The sequence below is a fragment of the Macrobrachium nipponense genome, chromosome 3 (assembly GCF_015104395.2).
Source record: "Macrobrachium nipponense isolate FS-2020 chromosome 3, ASM1510439v2, whole genome shotgun sequence".
Classification (NCBI taxonomy): Eukaryota; Metazoa; Arthropoda; class Malacostraca; order Decapoda; family Palaemonidae; genus Macrobrachium; species Macrobrachium nipponense.
This window is the reverse complement of record NC_087202.1, coordinates 49077665-49097637: the sequence shown is the minus strand read 5'-3', so window position 1 is coordinate 49097637 and position 19973 is coordinate 49077665. Positions and strand designations below refer to the sequence as shown.

The following is a 19973-nucleotide window of genomic DNA, read 5'->3' as shown; positions in this document are numbered from 1 at the left end:
TGGAGGCTAGTTATATAAACCATAAAGGAGTCTTTGCTTTTAGACATTATGGGTTCTCTTTTGATAGCGTGTTTGTCAGATATGGGATTATTTGTGAGGATTCAGTGGGTAAAGATTATATTTTTGTTTAGCGAGGAATTTTTAATATTTGACTAGTAGATTGAGTATATTAATTAATGACGGATTTGTGGGGTAAAGCAAGACTTTAGTTATTTTATGACCATGTAGACCTTTTAAATACGGACTCACAATGACTTTAGAGAATTCCTAACTCTACGTGATTATGGCGATGGAGACGACTTCATTCTACAGTACCAGAGGTCGAGTCAAGTCTATACACGAATGGCGTTTCTATGGACTGCCTTTGCAAAGGATGAGATGTCTTCAATATATCGTCTCATGATATGTTCTGGGATAAATCAGGAGTCTACAGTCTTCGATGAGGCGGGTGCGAGTAGCACTTGCATAGAAGTCACGGGATATTTCCTTGACAACGGGGTGGTGACCACGTTTCCTTCAGTAGAAACGTCGAATCTACAGTTTCGCGACGAGAGGGTGTTGGATACACTCAAGAGGGTCGCAGACGCTGAATAATGGCGCGTGCTGAGTTGTTCCAAGTTGGTTTACGCACTCGACCTGTGTCTACAACTCGTCCACGAAAGTGTTTCATAAACGCTTACATGGAAACCATGAGGCGGTTCGAATTCCGCCTACAGTGGAGACCGTTACAGTCCCGCCGCTGGAGGATAGTGACGAAGATGAATTCTTCTTCAACGAGCGTTATACAATACCAATATTAATGATCATGTTAGGTGCTATACTGATCACAATTTGTGCACTAGGAGTTCTTAAACTTTTGTGCATTCGACGAAGCACAAAGGCTCCAGCAACGGAGGTGGCCCTAAGTCATGTGGTAAATTGATACAGTGCGCATTAGTTGTTGATGTGGTGTGGGACAGGAGTGCACAGAGGACATAGGTGGCCGAGTCATCTTACAAGTGTGTAATGTTAAGTGAAATCACATATCATGTCTTGCTTGGAGACAGGCTGTAAGGGCAGCTTACTTAAGTAAAGGAATTTGAGTACGTAAGTGTTTAACCTAGAGATTGCTTGTCTTGTTGTCAAGCATGTACATTTGTTTGTACGGATGATACAGGTCTAATAGTCCAAGGCACTTGCAAAAGTCACATTCCTTTTAGTGAGCACAAAGAGGTCAGGTGGTACACGCCGAGTGTCGGGTGAGTAAGCCCCATCGTAAAGGTATGATACATTTTGTAAGACTTAGAAAACCGTTACCTTTGAAAAGAGAGAGAAGTGTGAAATACTTTCTTTACTTAGATACTTTGAAAAGAGTGATGTGTGAAGTGTATCTTTATTACAGATGGGTTATATTCCATGGTACTAGAGACGGGAATCTCTAACCTGACTACTATGATGAACTTATTGACATTTTGGGTCTGGGAGGGAATTCTTAGTCAGGAGGGTAGAATGTTAACTTATTAGTTTCTTTAAGGGCAGATTTGGGTTTTCTGTCATTATGACTCGTTAATAATTTTGTTCTATTTTATATTCAACTGCTTTGGGTAATAAATAGCATATTTTTATACTTACGAGATCTTAATAGCTTAACGACATGGTTGCAGACAGAGGGCACCATTGACAACAGGTAAGGGTTTCTAATTTGTGTAGTTTAATAAAAAGGGGGGTTAAGACATGGCTTCAGCCATGGTGACCATAAAGATTCATAGAATGAGAGAGTACGTCCTCAAAAGCATTGAACAGGGAAATAAGGAGAAAATTAAGTGAGGTATTGAAGAGACCTCGGGCGAGAAGAGGAAAGAAATGTAGAGGATGAGGTTCACAGAAAACTTCGGAGAAAGTGATTACATCAGGGAACTGGAAACAAGTAGCTGGATGACGATGAAACCCAGCAGGCTGATTATGTTGGGCTTGTGATGTCTGCAGAGTGGAGGAGGACAGCACCAAACATTTATTCAGTCGTAAAATCCTACAGAAAGCAAAAGAAAATTATATTACTTTAGAGACCCTAAAATTCCATAACAGAAAACTGGGGGAATATATATGACTAATCCAGAAAATTACGAATTTTGTTAATTTGGGAAGCGCTGGTAGTCAGAGCCAACGACAGGAAAAAGAATTAAATAAAAAAAATACACAAGAAATTAAAGGTGAAGGGATAAAAGTAAAGACGAAATTTATTGATGACATTTGGTAATCATTATTTTAGAAACATTCTAACTTTTTGGGGTTTCTTGTGTAGAAAAGGGTATTGGTCAAGGATTCGAATATACAGTTTGGTGTACTATTAAGTAAATTGAAGCAAAAGGAGTTTAAAATGATAAAAAAAAGAGAATTCAGTTAAAAATACAATAAACATTATGAAAGAGTAAGCGTATAAAAAAACTGTATCAAGTTATAAAAAAAAACTCACACGAATAATGAACTATTGTGCCCGCAACTGAGGTTGTGGAATGCAGTGAGCGCCTAGCAACCAGAAACAAACCATCATTTAGACTTCGTGAAGAGGGAGAAATCTAATTCACTACGTACGCTTATAAGACTGTCAAGTAGGATCTATAGCCATTTTGCCACATGAGTACTCAGATTACAGTCTCTCGCTTCCTGACAACCAGTAGGTCTATAAGAAACGAATGGATGCGAAAGATGCCTTTTTAGATATATATAATGTTTCTTTAACGCAAAAAAAAAAAAAAAAAAAAAAAAAAATCAGCGTACCACAGTTGTTTCTGATTAGGTACTGAGATTGTGTGTGGGATTATCTCAAAAGAGAAAAGATAAAAAATGAGGCTACAGTAGTGATATGGTTTCGATAATCGTTCTTTAATAAGCGCCCTCCACCGAAGCGTCATTTCACGCAGCTGTTCAGCACAGGTAAGGCAAGACCCTCAGGGTGGGTAGTGCCGTCAGTGGACCTCATGCGTTGCACTGTAGGCATTACTTCAGGTTCTTTGCAGCGTGCCTTAGGCCCCTAGCTGCAGCCACACTTTCGTTCCTTTTACTGTAACTCCTTTCATTTTCTCTTTCTTCCATCTTACTTTCCACCTTCTCCTAATTTAGCAACAAAAAAAAAAAATGTCTACTTTTAGCTACGATGTATGAGTTTGAACCATTGAACATTGAGCAGGGGGTGATATCCTCATAGCCGCATTCTCAAACCGCGGATGCAGATGTTGCGCAATGCTAATGCGGATGTGGATATGAATGCGGATGTTAAGAAATTGTCAGTGCAGATGTTGATGAGGATATCCGATACATCTCTAACATATATATGTATATATATTATATACTGTACGGGTATATATAATACATGTACATATACGGAAAAATCATTACTGTCTTATACGAACACTTGAATACAGTGTTCTAAAAACGAAATCATATGAAAACCGTGAATGTGAAGGCATGAAAAAATGAAGCAAAGAAACACTAAACTAAATAAATTCCTGCAAAATAAAAACACACACATAATGACGTAGTATCATAATTGAAGAACACAGCATCTCTGTGGACTTCTCGTTGTTACTGAGGGAGGGTTTCAATTTCAAAGTGGAAAGGCTTCCTACTTCAGACAGCTCCAAGGGAGCCATCGACTGGAGAAAATGGAAAAAAGTATCTAAGCATAAACAGCGATAACAACACTTCCTAGATATTCAAACCATCGTACACATGCACAGCGCTTTGTTTTCCCCACGGAAAATGAATTACAGCGATCACACTCGTGTTTATAAGCGACAAGATTGTAGCTCTAGAGCAGGGGTTTTCAACCTGGGGTACGCGTACCCGCCAAGGGTCTGTCTGGGGTACGCGCTCCCCATGGCACTCGAAAGAAAATTAGATGCCAACCTTCAATGTGCTTCAGCAAAAGCTGCTCTTTGGCCAACTAGGATAGTTAATGAAAAGCAGTTTCAGCCATTTCATTGAGTCCCTTTGCAGATGATGTGTAATAATAACATATTTTGTTTTTGTAGCTTAGTACCATAACCTTGAAATTTTACTGCATAGTCAGAGGTAAATAATTATAAAAAAATTGTCTTTTTTTTATTATTTGTTTACAGTATTATTGGTTATATCAGGAGAGTTATATACTTACCTCTCTTCTGAACAGTACTTTCAAATATACAGAATGGAATGTTTTCTGAGTTGGTTTTGTTTCCAACGTTATACAAAGTGAAGGAAGTACATTACTGACATTACAAATTCCCGAAAGGGTACGAGGCGAGAAAAAGGTTGAAAACCCCCTGCTCTAGAGGTACGATTTCCTTGTATTTAAGCTCCCGATAATGTACTTGGGTACAAATACTACCCTGATACACTTTCGTGGCTAAATTCTTTCTCAAGTTTCAATTGTAGATTTTCAATAGAAAACTATTACCATTGAAAAACATCGAAAATCCAGCATCGCTTTGCTGACTTTTGAAATAGTAACTTTAGGGGACATTAATTTTGCCAGCTGATTGACAGCATATATATCCACGAAAGCATCATTAGAACAGTTTTCGTGAAGGACCTCTTTCTCAAATGAAGACGAAAATAACTTGAACAAACATCAAAAGCGCCGGTTGGGAGTGTAGAGACCAAATTACGTTTTTAAACTACAGGAATAAATGAGGAAAACTTAGTTGTGACTTGTGAGTCCTGTAAATGTTGGTTTCTTGTATATGTCGAAAAAGTGTTATCCCTTATTTTTTTCACTTACAAGAAGTCAAGGAAAGTTAAAGTATAATTTTTATCCACTTCTGAAGTGATTTTAATATTCCGGTGATTAGAGTTAAAATAATCAAGAACAAGGGGTGTGCTCATACGAATTAGATTTTTAATATGCTTCATCTACATCTTTTTGTTTATTCTTATTTTTTGTTAAACATAAAACAATATTCAGACGCAGCTAATGTGCTCAAAATCATTTGTCAGCTTATGTAAACGTGCAAAGGCATTTTATTGTCTTTGTTATTTTGTCTCGTGTGTAAGGAAAAGATTTGCAACTCTGTAGCTCAAGACATCTGCAACAAGCGTGGAAATCTCGTAAAGTAAATATCTCACAGACTACGATTGTTAGTTTTGCTTTACGCAGTAGCACATGATGATAGGATTCCTTATTGTTTGCTAAATCACGACACTCATGTGTTTTGTATCTTCAACTATTGATGTACATCCATGATATACTGACATTATACCATATGAGCAACTCGTCTCTTCACTATAAAAAAAAAAAACTATAGGGTACCCAGTGAGTGCGCACCTGAGCTCGTGATCCCCCCCCCCCCCCCCCCCCCATGAAAATAATGACAAAATAATAGTAATAATGAAGATTTAGATGCTAATAATAAAAATGAGTAATATAAGAATTGGAAAAATATATATAGAAATAATTAAATTTGGAGAAAGAATATTAAAAATAACAATAATAATAATAACTATGATCTTATTTTAATGATAATGATAATGGATTCAGTATTTCCTGACAGAACAAGCGATTGCTGTCCATTTCATAATTTCTACTTAATTACTGTGTGCTCCTCCAAGCTGTGGCTGCCTAAAAATCGCTAATCTTGCCCTCAGGAGTTTTCTCGTTTCTGTAGTGTGAAATAGACCTTATACTAATCTTGTAATATCAGTTTGGATATTAAGCCTACTCTTACTATGTTTTTGCTCTGTATGATCAGTTGTGCCTAAGCAAAGGGTTGTATTAGACCGAAAGTTCTTGGCTCTCTCGCCTTTCATTTTCCTCCGTGGCAAAACATTTATTTATACATAGCATCACGTTTTATATACTTCGTGATCAAGTTATTATTATTATTATTATTATTATTATTATTATATGCTGCTAATTTTGTAACGCATATTTTCTCTCTTTGATTGTATGAAATGTTATGAAAAGTGTTTGCAACATTTTCAGATTCCTTATTTAGCTTAGAGTAATAGTATGTTCTAAAAATGTATGTTCAGATTTCGCATAATATAATTTTAAAAGGTTAAGTATATAGCGTAGAATGTGAAAGAGAGAGAGATTAAGATTGTCCTTTCCAAGCTAGAAATTATTTCTATAACTTGTCATCGCTCAAGATAAGGGGAGCTCGAAAGCTGTTTTGTTTTCATAACATGTCAACACTTCTGATAAGCGAGTTCTGTTTGGAACATGCTGAGCATGCAACGTACACGACTGGTTTCAAATGTGTATGTCTTTGCCGAATAATCACGTGGAAGTATTGCATCATCTTATCGTAAGATCGTCCTAGAACCTTCTATGTAAGCATACATCATCTTTGGGAAGTGAAGTCACTTAGTTTTGCTTTCTTTGTAAATCATTATTCCTTTCACATTAAAATACTTTTATCATCTTAAATCACGTAATAATAAATGTTGTTTGTGACTGTAATTTCTATTTCTCTTAAGATATTGCTTTGAAAGAGAATTTTCATGAAAGTAACTGTCTCTTAGCCTCAAAACGTTTTGTGCGACGAAATCCACTGTTCAGCTTCCGTACGAAAGGAAATTTAATTGCGTTTGGGTCTCTCTCCATATTTGATTTTATGATTAACTTAAAGATTTTATATACATAGTTGTTGGTTATTCATATAAATTTCAGATTTGATATTTCTTGGAGTTATTCAGTATTATTTAGTGCTTATTGTGGAATCTGAACAAACATTGTACAAGTATGTAACGGTGCCTTTTCTTTTTTGAAATATTGTGAATTGTGTGGTGAAATTTTGGAGCTAGCTGCAGCAGAAACTTTTGGTACGAAGGTAATGTTTTATTACAAGGTTTATTAGTTGCAACTAATAGTTACAGTGGTTTGGAGAACGATTTCATTGTTTACACATTGCAAATATTTATGTTTTGTGTTTGTTTCATTTGAAGTGAAATTATTGTGCATTTATCCATTTTTCTTATTGTAGTGATTTTTTTGCATTTGTCCATTTTTTCTTATTGAAGTGTGTTTTTTATGTATTCTGTGTGATTGATGCGTTTTACAATTTTAGCATTTTACACTTTTTCTGTTTTAATTTGCATTCACAATTTGATTGACTTAATTGTTTTCATTAATTAATTGTTGCACAGTTAATTGAATTTAACACTTGTGAATTAATTTCCAAATTTTAGTTATTACCTAACACTTTCGACTTTCATTTGAGTTAATTTTCTTGATTTCTGTGATAAATTAATTTTGATTTAATTTTACTTTATTAATTCAAGAATTGATTAAACTTTGTGTTGCTTTCAGGTAACAGTAAATTTCCCTGAGATTGTGAATTTCACTTATAAATTTTGAGTTTGATAATAAATTTTTGTATTTAAAAATTTTATAAGTTTTCTTTTTCACCAGTATATGGAAGTAATTATATTTATGTTTAGATAGAGACACAGAGTGGTAATTGAGCTGTTTTCCTTCAATTTAGCTGAAGTGAGTTAGACTTTTGAAATCAGGGAAATACTTAGACTTTTGAAGTTGTTAATGAAGTGATGCCCTTTAATAAATTCAATTATATACTTATAAGATTACCTTACACTTGTTTTAATGAACTTAGTCTGATTTTCTGCAATACTGGTGAGTTGTTCAAGGGATCAGTGTTGCCTTTAGAGTATTCAGTCATATTTTACCTGTGATGAAGGTTCAGGTGTCTGGCTGTGGTGAGGTAACAATTAATGACTGGTAAGTGTAGTAATCAGATAGTTGGCACTTGGTCACAATATATATATATATATATATATATATATATATATATATATATATATATATACACACACACACACACACACACACACACACACACACATATATAATAGTATTAATTATAATTAATATATAATAATATAATATATAAATATATAATATATAAATATTAAAAGAAAATTGGTGTTCATCCATGAAATTTTTCTTAATCCGCTGCGCTAGTGCATATCTTCCTACATCAGGCAATCATTGTTCGTAGTAAATGGTGATAGTTATGCAGTTGGCAGTGATAAAAAAATAAATAAATAAATAAAACAAGAAATTAGCTACTTAAAAGTTAATAAATCAGAAACAAAAGATGATAAGAGCGGGGCGCCTAAGAGCAGCATGGCAGCCTTTTTGAAATTACTAACATCACCATTCATAACTCGACGGCATTCAAGTGTATTATGTCTAAGCACCTCGGAGAAGTAGCCAGTCTTGATAAGTTTTTAAATCCTATTTTGTTTATTTTCCTTACAGGATCTGAACAATGATGTCAGCATACCTGATGAGAAGTGGGTTGAACCCATCAAGACAGTTCAGTGCCGCGGCCTCAACTTTCTTCAAGTGTTCCAAAGCCACACTGCAAAAAAGCGCAGCTTCTACTAGTTTCTCTAAGAACTCGCAAGCTTCTGTGTCCCTCAGCAGGTGAACATACTTGACTCCATTCACACAAGAGTCTTGTTCAAATAGCACTTATTGAAGAATTTTGCAAGAATCTTTTTTTATAATAAATAAGTATCAATTTCAAAATTTATGGAACCCCCCTCCTTCTTTTCAAATTTATGAATGGTTAGTTGCGAATAGGAAATACTTTAGAACAAGAATCCAGGGAAAAAATATAATAACCGATATGTGATTAACACCGTGAAGGTTCTTTTGAGAAGACAAGTCTTGTGCCATTTCCCGCTCTTTGCTAAATTAGCGATGTCCTTATGCGAGTGTTTTGAAAACCTCTTTACCTCATCAGCAATTCATTCATTTTCTTTCTCGCGAGCTTTTCAACCTTCCACTTTCCTTTAGGTAATTTGATCCAGTTGGCCTTGCTCTTCCTTCAGGTCCTGTTCCACACTTCTGCTGACCCACAGTCTTCCTTAGTACGAACTTTGATACTCTCCTCTCTCATTTTCTCTCTTCAAGTATTGGGATCCTGTAGAAACTTGCCTTGAATTTAGTGGCTGTAAGCTTGTACCTAGGGAATGTTTATACATTTTGAATACTGATAACGATTATTACCATCTTCCTTATCAGCTCTAATGTCGTGAGACGCAAAATGCACAGTAATGATAATGATGATGCGATGCACGTCAAAATCAAGTGCTGCTTTAGCTTAACTTCACCATAGTACTTAACCCATGAAATGAGTTATCTGTGATTTACAGATTTCCCGGGCTAAGAACCATTACTACTGGCAATAATACCGGTATTGTAGGCCAGAGGGCAGAGCCTGCATCTAATCCAGAAGGAATAGTCTCTGCATGCTTCCAGAGAATCAGTCTGCTCGGTGACGAATGGATGCTGGAGGTAAGGAACTTCATTGCACTTAAGATCTCTGTTCAAAAGAATTGTGGTAGTTCGATTAGGATGTCGAATGAAGTGGTAGCGTAGGTCGAATTTCTTTGCAATCAACAACTTTCAATAGTTTATGTCTAGGCACCTTATCTATTCTTGGTGGCTTCAAAGGAAGCACATCAGATGATACATTTGGCCTAAAAGGAAGTATCTTGTGTTCTACATAGCCAAAATGGAAGAATCTTGTGTTCTGTATAGCCAACATAAGAAAATTAATCATCATATACTAGTCTGTGCGACCACTAAAAACATTATATGTTCCATATACCATTGCTGCATGAACCACTCGCTTTTCGTTTCTGTTCCTGACTTTAGGCTCGGTGGAAGGACGGATTCAGGAGCAAATACCCCTACATTTGGCTCAGAGACAACTGCCAGTGTCCTAGTTGTTTCTGCCCTTCCTCCGCCAGCAGGAGGGTTCTCCTCAGAGATCTGGACCCTTCCATCGTTCCCGTATCATTCACTGTAAGTGATCTTGGACTACCGATGCTTCTTAGATTCGTTTGTTATGAGAACGAAGACTACTAAAATTTCATATCTCTATTCGCATTAAAGGCACGACTATTTACACGAAGGTTCAAGATAGTTGGCCTATGTTACTCCAAATAGTTTTTGTCTTTATATGATCATTCCTCTTAACTCTGTTCATATTTTAGTGCAAATTACATCTAAAAACTCCTTGGCTTCAGTTATGGATGTTTATGTATGAAAGTTCAGTAGAAGTAGTGATGTTAGCCTACTTCTAAGATCCATGCAAGTTCACTGTCTGACTCGGTTTTTCTCAAATAGTGTCATTTTACGTGTCTCATTTCGGTGTTTCCAGGCGTAAATGGCTCTCCAATCTCTCAGATGCACCGTCGTTTTGGCTAACAACATTTTGAAAACTGAAACAAACAAGGAAATAAAATGGGAACGTCCACGGGCTGATGTTTTAGTTTCGATTACAAGAGTGTCAATAACATGGAGTGGCGATCTCCTGGCCGAGCGTGTGACCTTGGGCGGCTATATTGAAAGGCTGGACCATCACTAAAATATATTTCGAAATATTTCTATTCTGAGGATTATTTTAGTTGAAGTAATGGATTTTGCATTCTAATCTAAAGTCTCAAATATTTATAAACAAAACCGACGAAAGAACAAACTCGCAGTTATTTCGTTCATTTCTAAGACTTTGGCTTTGGAAAGATACTGAGAAAGAATAGTTAAGTAAATAATGCCATAAAGTAATATTTTGCCTTATTTGGAATAATTAACAGAAAAAAAAAATACACGCAGAATCCGTAGGCAAAGGCCTAGTGCTTGCTAGGTGAAGATTTATTTTGCTTGTTCTTACCCTTAAAGTAGCTTTTCTTTGCTTGCTGTTACCATTCTTAAAGGCTACTTTTTGCTTGCCGTGGTGGCTAGATAACTTTTACCACAAAGAAACTATTGTTATAATATATTCGAAAACAAATTGTACTTAAAGAAAGGTTTAAATGATATAACACCTTACCAAATGAATAATTAAACATAGGTCTAGCGTAGGCTACCAGAATCCATTTTGTTGCTATTACCAATCTATGAGGCATTTGGTTCGATGAAAACGTACATTAAATCAAGGTTTGTTACACATAAAGAATACGAATATTTCTCATGTCGATTAGAGTAACAGAAGTTCTTTTCTAAGATTTGGTTAATTCGTCCTAAAATACTCTCACGGTAACATGTTTAAAAGAGGAGACTTGTTGACAAAACCAGTAACCTACACATCTACTTACTACTAGGCTATGCCTTTTCAATAACGGATAAACTAGTTTTCACTTTATATGAAGTGGTATATATTAGATGAATGAAGTTGAGATTGCAAAATCGAAGTCCCCATTGCTTGCAATAATATGTTGAAAGTATGACATGTTGACACATAAAGGATTTGCTACAAATAAATAATGCTCTCTTTAAGTGTGACGTTAGGAATTCCGTTGAGATACCAATTGGTGGTATGCATTTTGTTGAACACTGCCTTTGATGTCTAAACCTTATAAAAAAATATATGGCATAGACCGTATCATACAAACCTGCATACATACTGCAGATATTCTTAATGACTGACAAAATATGCCAGGCGTTCTCATACCTCACAGTAACGCCTACGTTGCTTCTTTATCTTCAACTTTTCCCATCCTTATATGGAGTCGCTGTTTATGTCTCCTCCATCTTCTGCGATCATGCATCAACCATTAGCTCACTCTAGTTCCTCTCCTGCATGTCCCTGTTAACTGTCTCTCCATCTCAATTTTGGTCTACCTCTCCTCCTTGCTCCGGGTACTTCCATGGTCATGGTTCTTTTGCATATACAGTTACTACTAAGAATTTTTAATAACCATCAAGATCGTTCTTACCTTATATCTTGTGGCATGTACATATTAATGATATTCTGATATAAAAAAACAAATTGCCACTACATGTATGTGCCACGATAATATACTGGGCACACGAGACTTGTTAGAGAGACAAAGAAGATCTGCTACGACGACAAATATCTGATTAGAACAAAATTAAGAGTAAATTACTTCCATTATAGTTCGTTTACATGTAAAATGTTATCCAATTTTCTCTTGAAGACTTGGTTTTCCTATATTGGTAACTATAAGCCGCGCGTCGTACCATAATCGCAATCAGGATAAAAAAAAAAAAAAATCACAATTGCGCTAAACCCCTGTTCATTTTGCACGGTTACTGGACTTTAAAGATGTCCGTGTTCGCAAGGGTCCGCAGCGCCGCCCTGGTGGAAGACCACCGAACCACGTAGTAAATGTTGTTGTTTTTGATTGATGCAGATAGCATCTCCTGAATGTCCAGATATATAACCTCTATGGTTGGCGCATTCGCACACTCAACTATCTAGGTGCATTACGTACTGTGGCTTCGGCTGGTACAACACATTGACAACTGTGCGTGTGTGATTTTTTCCCCTTTTTTTTATTAGCGTATTCATGTTAAAAATATTTTGCCGTATGTTTTTTTTCAGGTTAATTGATTTAAGTATTAAATATGTTCTCCTGAAGTTGATATACCAGCCCACTGAAAAATTTAAAGAGATTACGAAGTGCCAGATGCGGTATTATATACTGCCCAGCTCAGCTATTAGACATTGTTTAGGCCTATGCTCTGGGCTAGGCCAGTGCCTGAGAGTGTGCAACGGGATGCGGCTTCAGATGGTGCAGTACTTGACGTTTTTTTTTATAGTACTTAGGCTTGTGCAGTTTTTTTCTTCTCGGACAAATTAGAAATCAAACGCTACAATAGAAAATATATCAAATATGGAATAACATTTTATTGCACAAATAACAGTTGAAACACGAATGAACATGATACAATATAAATGCAATGAAGATATAAGTCCGCATAATACAGATAAGGAAAAGGCCCTTCAAAATATCTTTTACAACGCTACCAAGTATAATAGAAAGGTCAAGCGTGAGGTTCTGGAGAAACTGGCACGAAAAAGAAATATATTACAAAATTTTGACTTTGGTTATGAGCCTTTCTCTTATGAGATTTGCTGGAAGACCCTTATAACATATCCCAATTCTACTTTTGTCAGCCGATAATGCTCCCCTCGGGTCGTTTGAGAAAAGCGAAGATACTGATGATGTTGATGTTCAACATTTGAATTACTGCTCTATCGTTAACTCGTCCGCCGTAATTTACCAATGCGGAGATAAATCTTTACTAGCCATTATGATACTTGTGTCTATTGACTATTTTAGCTAAGAATGATTTGTACGCTTCATTCCGAGCTCATAAGGAGGCATTCTGATTACTGTATCGCAATGATGACCTTCTCCTGGGGTTAAGAGGGGTCAAGGGCCGATGAAAAACGTAACTTTCGGCCTCTGAGACGCACAGGAGATTTTCCTTTTTTTTTTTTTTTTTTTCAACCTTCATAAGTATTCATCCCGAGTGTCATCTATGACCTTCCTGTCATAGTTTCACATATGCAACGTTTAGAAAATAAAACATGATTTGTATCCATTAATCATTATTGATGAAAAATAAATTAGTCTTCACATGATAACTCCACGTTTGAACTCGCCGTCGTCTACCCACGGTAAAGCATCTCGGTCCAACCAAGGTATATAGAATACTTTGGGTCCAACCTTCGCTTCGCTTCGGGGCGATACTGAACGACCCCAGTGGCGTCATTTGATTCATGAGATTTTTCTTTGGTGGGTGGGGGGAAGCTGGGGCCCGGGAGACAGGGGCCAGAGGTTTAGATATAATGGTAATGGGTAAAGTGGCGAGCGAAGCGAGCCCTATCAGCTTGGGGGTAGGGGGCTTTTGTAAGACCACCCCGAGAAATTTTTGGAATTTTGTGTGCATTTTTAAACCATAACTATAAGATTCACATTGGAGTGAGTTTTTCTATTATTGTTATTTCAAAGGCTAGGGGGGTTAAACCAAGCGTTGGGGGTGCCATCAGTGTCTTGAGGGGAGCGAGTGCCCCTTCCCGCAAATAACGCCCCTGAACGACCCTCTTCATTTACCGTCATTTATGAGGGTACGGGTGCAGGAGGCAAGATAATAAATGATAAGATTTCCATCGATCTCTTTTTAACTCGGGCTCCCACAGACCAGTGAGGATTCCGGCGACCTTGAAATACTCTGGTCAGATGGACACAGAGGACTCTACATGAGTGACTGGTTACGAGAGAGGTCGTTCTCAGAAGACACGAGAGAAAGGAGGCGCCTAATAAGGAGGTACTACCTATTCATAGACTGTTGTTCTCTTATTTCCTCACTAAGACACATATGCGTTCGGGTAGCAACCTAATCAAAGCACTAGAATTATATACATAAATATATATACACGTGTGTGTGTGCCTGATTATTTATAGATTCATGTCTGTATATATTTGCCTGTTATTTCTCTACATTCATTCTATATATATTTTAAATGTATACTTACGCTGACATCACTGTGATTTCTTCACCAGTTAATATTATTGATAATAATTCCAGTCCTCCTCGCACTTTGTGGGGCTCTGACATCCTCTCTGATCTCCCGGTGGCCAACTTCCACGACGTCTTACGGGAGGACGAAGCCCTGCTCGAGCTCATCCAGAAGTTGGAGGCCTTAGGACTGGTGATCGTGCAAGACACTCCTCTTCAGCAGGAGGCGATTTTCACGCTTACGAATCGCCTCGGGTACATCAAGCAGACTCATTACGGGTAAGTTTTTAGCCATTTCGTTCGAAGATATTTGACAGCAAGAGAAAACTAGACTTAGTACTGTTCTTAATTGTTGCCACCAAATGATGTCTTGTGAATATTACTGTAGAGCCTCAGGTGTTCAAAATGATATTGTAGTAATTTCAGACTATATAGAGGTTTATCAATTGAAATTGATGTAGAGGATAATCAATTAAAATTTATATAGAGGGTGCTCAATTCAACCTGTTATAATTTTTTTTTTTTACTAAAATTGATATTAAGGATGGTCAATTCAAACTGATATGGAGGTTTGTCAATACAAATACGATAAAGAGGATAGTCAATTCAAAGTGATGTAGAGGTTTGTCAATTCAAATTGATATAGAGGCTAGTCAACTCAAACTCATATAGAGTTTCGATAATTCAAATTGATATGGAGAATAATAAATTCATGTTGATACAGAAGTTTGTCAGTTGAAACTGATATAGAGGATGGTAAATTCAAACTGATGTAGAAATTTGTCAATTCAAATAGCGATGTAGGGTAGTCAGTTCAAACTGATATAAAGGTTTGTCAATTCAAACGGATATAGAGGATAGTCAGTTCAGTTGATATAGAGGATGGTCATTTCAAGCTGATTTAGAGGTTTGTCAATTCGAATAGATATAGAGGATGGTCAATTCAAACTGATATGGGAGTTTGTCAATTTAAACTATATAGAGGATAGTCAATTCAAAGAGATACAGAGCTGTCAATGCAAATGATATAGATGCTAGTGAATTCAAATTGATAAAGAGGTTCGTTAATTCAAATTGATATAGAGAGAGGCTAGTTAGTTAATTCAAACTGATATAGATGTTTGTCAATTCAAATTGATATAAAGGATAGTCAATTCAACCTGATATAGAGGTTTGTTAATTCAAATTGATATAGAGGATGATCAGTTAAAGCTGATATAGATTTGTCATTTCAAACTGATATAAAGGTTCGTCAGTTCGAATTAATATAGGCGATAGTCAGTTCAAACCATCATAGAGGTTTGTCAGTTCAAATTGATATAGAGGTCTGTCAGTTCAAACTAATGTAGAGGGTAGTCCATACAAACTGATAAAGAGGTTTGTTAATTCTCATTGAGATATTTATTATATATATATATATATATATATATATATATATATAGATATATATATATATATATATATATATATATATATATATGCAGAAGCCAGGTGCTATGTCGTACCTCTAAGTAAATGGGGATACAATCCACAATGAAGTAAAATCCTCTTGTAGTTTAAAATATATATTTCTTGTACAGGATTAAAGCTTTCGACCATCAACTGTGGTCTTGTTCGCTAACAAAGACACAGTTGATGGTCGAAAGCTTTATCCTGTACAAGAAATATATATATTTTAAACTACAAGAGATTTTACGTCATTGTGGTTGTATCCCCATATATTAGTATGTGTATATTATTATATATAGATATATTATATATATATATATATTATATATATTATAATTATATATATATCTAATAAAAGAGCCCATTAAAAAACACCAAAATGTAGAGAGAAAAGTACTATATTTCAAGATGCTGTTCTCTCTCTTCAGGGTATATGAATGAGAAAGTTTAAGAAAGGTGGTATTTATTACCAAGAGATTCGTCCACAAGTAAGCCAATTTAGGTCACCCGCGCTGATAATCTTCCTTTAATCTTCTTAAGCGTTGGTTGAATGAACACTGGCGTCGACGATGTCTGATGTCCAATTCCCTTTTGAGATGTTCATTACCTGCTTCTCTTTTATTAAGGCCGATTCCATCATTTGACTCTTGTACCGGCAGTTGCTGCTATAAATTACACGTGACATATTCCAGTTTATTCTGGATGGTTATGTTCATTTATATGATTGAAATAGCCGAGTTCTGTTGTCCATACCTAACTGACCGTTTGTGTTTGTATTAATCTCTGGGGAAGTGATTTACCTGTAAATCCGATGAATGATTGGTCACAGTCCTGGCATGGGATCTCATATACCCCGCCAGAGTCTTTGGGGCGATGTCTTTTGTTGACGTTAATCAGGGATTTGGCTAAGGTATTTGGGAGGTAAATGCAAAAGGGTTGGATTTCCCAAGGGTGTGAGTTACTCTCTTAATCGTCTCCAGGTGGGGATTTTTTTTTGTTTTATTGTTTGTTGGGTGTGTCTGGTCTTGTCTTTAGGGGGTCGGTAGAAAAATTACGTTGCTTTTTGTTTTTTGAATTGCTTTCTCAATTCAAAAAGCAAACGTATTTTCTACCGACCCCCTAAGACAAGACCAGAGGACACACCCCAACAATAAAATAAAAATTCCCCACCTGGAGACGATTAAGAGAGTAACTCAACACCCTTTGGGAAATCCAACCCTTTTGCATTTACCTACCCAAATCCTTAGCCAAAATCCCTGATTAACGTCCAACAAAAGACATCGCCCAAAGACTCTGGGGTATCTGAGATCCCATGCCAGGACTGTGACCAATCTTACATCGGATTTTACAGTAATCACTTCCCCAGAGATTAATACAAACACAAAGGTCAGTTAGGGTATGGACAAACAGAACTCGGCTTTATTTTCAATCATAAATGAACATAAACATAGAATAAACCTGCCAATATGTCACGTGTAATTTATAGCAGCAACTGCCGGTACAAGAGTCAAATGATGGAATCGGCCTTAATAAAAGAGAAGCAGGTAATGAACATCTCAAAAGGGAATTGGACATCAGACATCGTCGACGCAGTGTTCATTCAACCAACGCTTAAGAGATTAAAGGAAGATTATCAGCGGGGGTGACCTAAATTGGGCTTACTTGTGCGATCTCTTGGTATAAATACCACCTTTTCTGTAAACTTTTCTCATTCATATACCTGAAGAGAGAGAACAGCAGTCTCTGAAATATAGTACTTTTCTCTCTACATTTTGGTGTTTTTATGGGCTCCTTTTTATTAGATGGAACTCTGTTTGTTTACAGAAACAAAAACTTTTAACCAGTCATTATATATATATATATATATATATATATATATATATATATATATATATATATATATATGTATGTATTATTAACACCTATATATGTACATATGAATATGAATCTTTTATCACATCACCGTAATCATATACATACATCGAGCTATAAATGTCCTTTAAATATCCAATTCACTATACATCGGAATTAATATGTTAACCGAAGGGGAATTCTTTTTTTTTTTCAAATTGATAATAATTTCATCCTGTCGTGGATTCGAACGAGCGCCTAGCTGTCTGAGGAGAAATCAGGTCTTCAGTGAGTTATCGATTCGGCCAACATCACTGAAGACCTGATTTCTTCTTTGTCCGCTGGGCGCTGGTTCGAACCCACACAGGACGAAATTATTATCAACTAAAAAAATCCCCTTTGGTCAACATACATGAAAATATATTAACTCCGAGGTAGAGCGAACTGGATATTGAAGGACATTTGTAGCTCGATGTTTTATATATATATAATATATATATATATATATAATATATATATTATATATATATCTATATATATATATATATTATATATATATATATATACATAAGATCAATTTTGCTTTTAGGGTTACGTTCGTCGTTAAGAGTCGAGTTTCACCGAATAACCTAGCCTATACAGCCGACTCCCTTGATATGCACAGTGATATTCCCTATTTCGAATACAAACCAGGGGTAAGTTATAACTAGAGAGAGAGAGACAAAATAGAAAGTATTCATGATTACCAGTAATTTACAAAAAGAGTGCAGTATCATTTTCAAAAATAAGTGTCAAGGGCCATGTCGCCAAATATTTATCTGTTCTTAAGGAATTATCAGCTAGTTTAAAATGGCGTTAGTGATTACAGATGGTTAAATCGTAACAAATGGATGATTATGATATGCATATCGTTTTGTTATAGACAGTCTGTTTAAAGGGGATGCAGGCATGAATTCTCATTAAATCTCTTGCCTAAGTTATATTAGGACAAGATTTTTCAACTTTTTAATATTTATTCAGTCATTTACCTAATCTGTTCATTACTCTGTTTCCCTTAGGATTGATTGTTATATATGTATAGTCCCTCAAAAATGTTTTGGGACATGTTCCAGAAATTTTCGTTCACCTAACAATTATTTCGTCATTTTATTCAGCTACTGTCCTGCTTTAATTTATGGGTCACCACTCCACTTGTGAAGGGCATCGGTCTTTGATCAGTTATTATTATTATTGGTCACTAAGGCGACATACTTCAAAACTTCTGACAACAACTTATGATAGTGACCATAATTGTGATGGATTTCTTCGCTACACTGTATTTGAACAGTTACTCTCTATCCTGCCAGAAATTCTATTATATGACAGGCGTCTGTACTTCACTGTAAATCACAAACAAGTTTTTCATTTGATGGGAACGATATACTGACCAGCTGCTTTGAAATGATAAAACCTTCATTTTTATTGAAAAACTCTTCTGACAGAATGTATATTTTGACAGAGACTACTTTCTAACGGGGCAAGAGCTCTTGCTCCTTTGGGAGTCTGATTTTGATCAGTAAAACCAGTATCTTGAAAGAAACTTTAGACTAACTGCAACGTAAGTGAAGCCTAACTTTGCTCAGTAAAAACTGTATCCTGACAGAAACTTTAGAGTCAGAAACTTTAGACTAACAGGCACGTAAGTGGAGCCTAATTGTGCACAGTAAAACCCGTATCCTGAAAGAAACTTTAGACTAACAGCCACGTAAGTGGAGCCTAATTGTGCTCAGTAAAAACGGTATCTTGCCAGAAACTTTAGACTAACAGCCAAGTAAGTGGAGCCTAATTGTGCCCAGTAAAAACTGTATCTTGACAGAAACTTTAGACTAACAGCCAAGTAAGTGGAGCCTAATTGTGCCCAGTAAAAACTGTATCTTGACAGAAACTTTAGACTAACAGCCAAGTAAGTGGAGCCTAATTGTGCTCAGTAAAAACTGTATCTTGATACAAACTTTAGAGTAACAGCCAAGTAAGTGAAGCCTAATTGTGCCCAGTAAAACGCGTATCCTGAAGGAAAGTTTAGACTAACAGCCAAGTAAGTGGAGCCTAATTGTGCCCAGTAAAACCCGTATCCTGAAAGAAAGTTAAGACTAACAGCCAAGTAAAAGGAGCCTAATTGTGCTCAGTAAAAACTATATCCTGACAGAAACTTTAGAGTTTAGACTAACTGCAACGTAAGTCGTGGAGCCTAATTGTGCTCAGTAAAAACTGTATATTGATAGAAACTTTAGAGTAACAGCCACATAAATGAGCCTAATTGTGCACAGTAAAACCTGTATCCTGAAAGAAACTGTAGACTAACAGCCACGTAAGTAGAGCCTAATTGTGCACAGTAAAACCCGTATCCTGAAAGAAACTTTGGACTAACAGC

At 36.1% G+C, this 19973-nt stretch overlaps 1 protein-coding gene across 2 annotated transcripts in view; it reads left to right on the top strand.

The window, feature by feature from the left end:
• Positions 1 to 1184: 1184 nt before the first annotated feature.
• The window catches only part of LOC135221753 (gamma-butyrobetaine dioxygenase-like), a 29490-nt gene continuing 10701 nt past the window's right edge, over positions 1185 to 19973 (top strand). The window contains exons 1-7 of one of the 2 annotated variants that reach the window (XM_064259560.1): positions 1185 to 1238; positions 8240 to 8407; positions 9142 to 9283; positions 9647 to 9796; positions 13944 to 14071; positions 14333 to 14542; positions 18153 to 18258. In XM_064259560.1, coding sequence (XP_064115630.1) covers positions 8250 to 8407; positions 9142 to 9283; positions 9647 to 9796; positions 13944 to 14071; positions 14333 to 14542; positions 18153 to 18258 — 894 coding nt within the window. In that variant the 5' untranslated portion in view covers positions 1185 to 1238; positions 8240 to 8249. Of the gene's footprint in view, positions 1239 to 2874; positions 2914 to 8239; positions 8408 to 9141; positions 9284 to 9646; positions 9797 to 13943; positions 14072 to 14332; positions 14543 to 18152; positions 18259 to 19973 lie in introns of those variants that run through there. The other variant, XM_064259559.1, reaches the window with a different exon arrangement.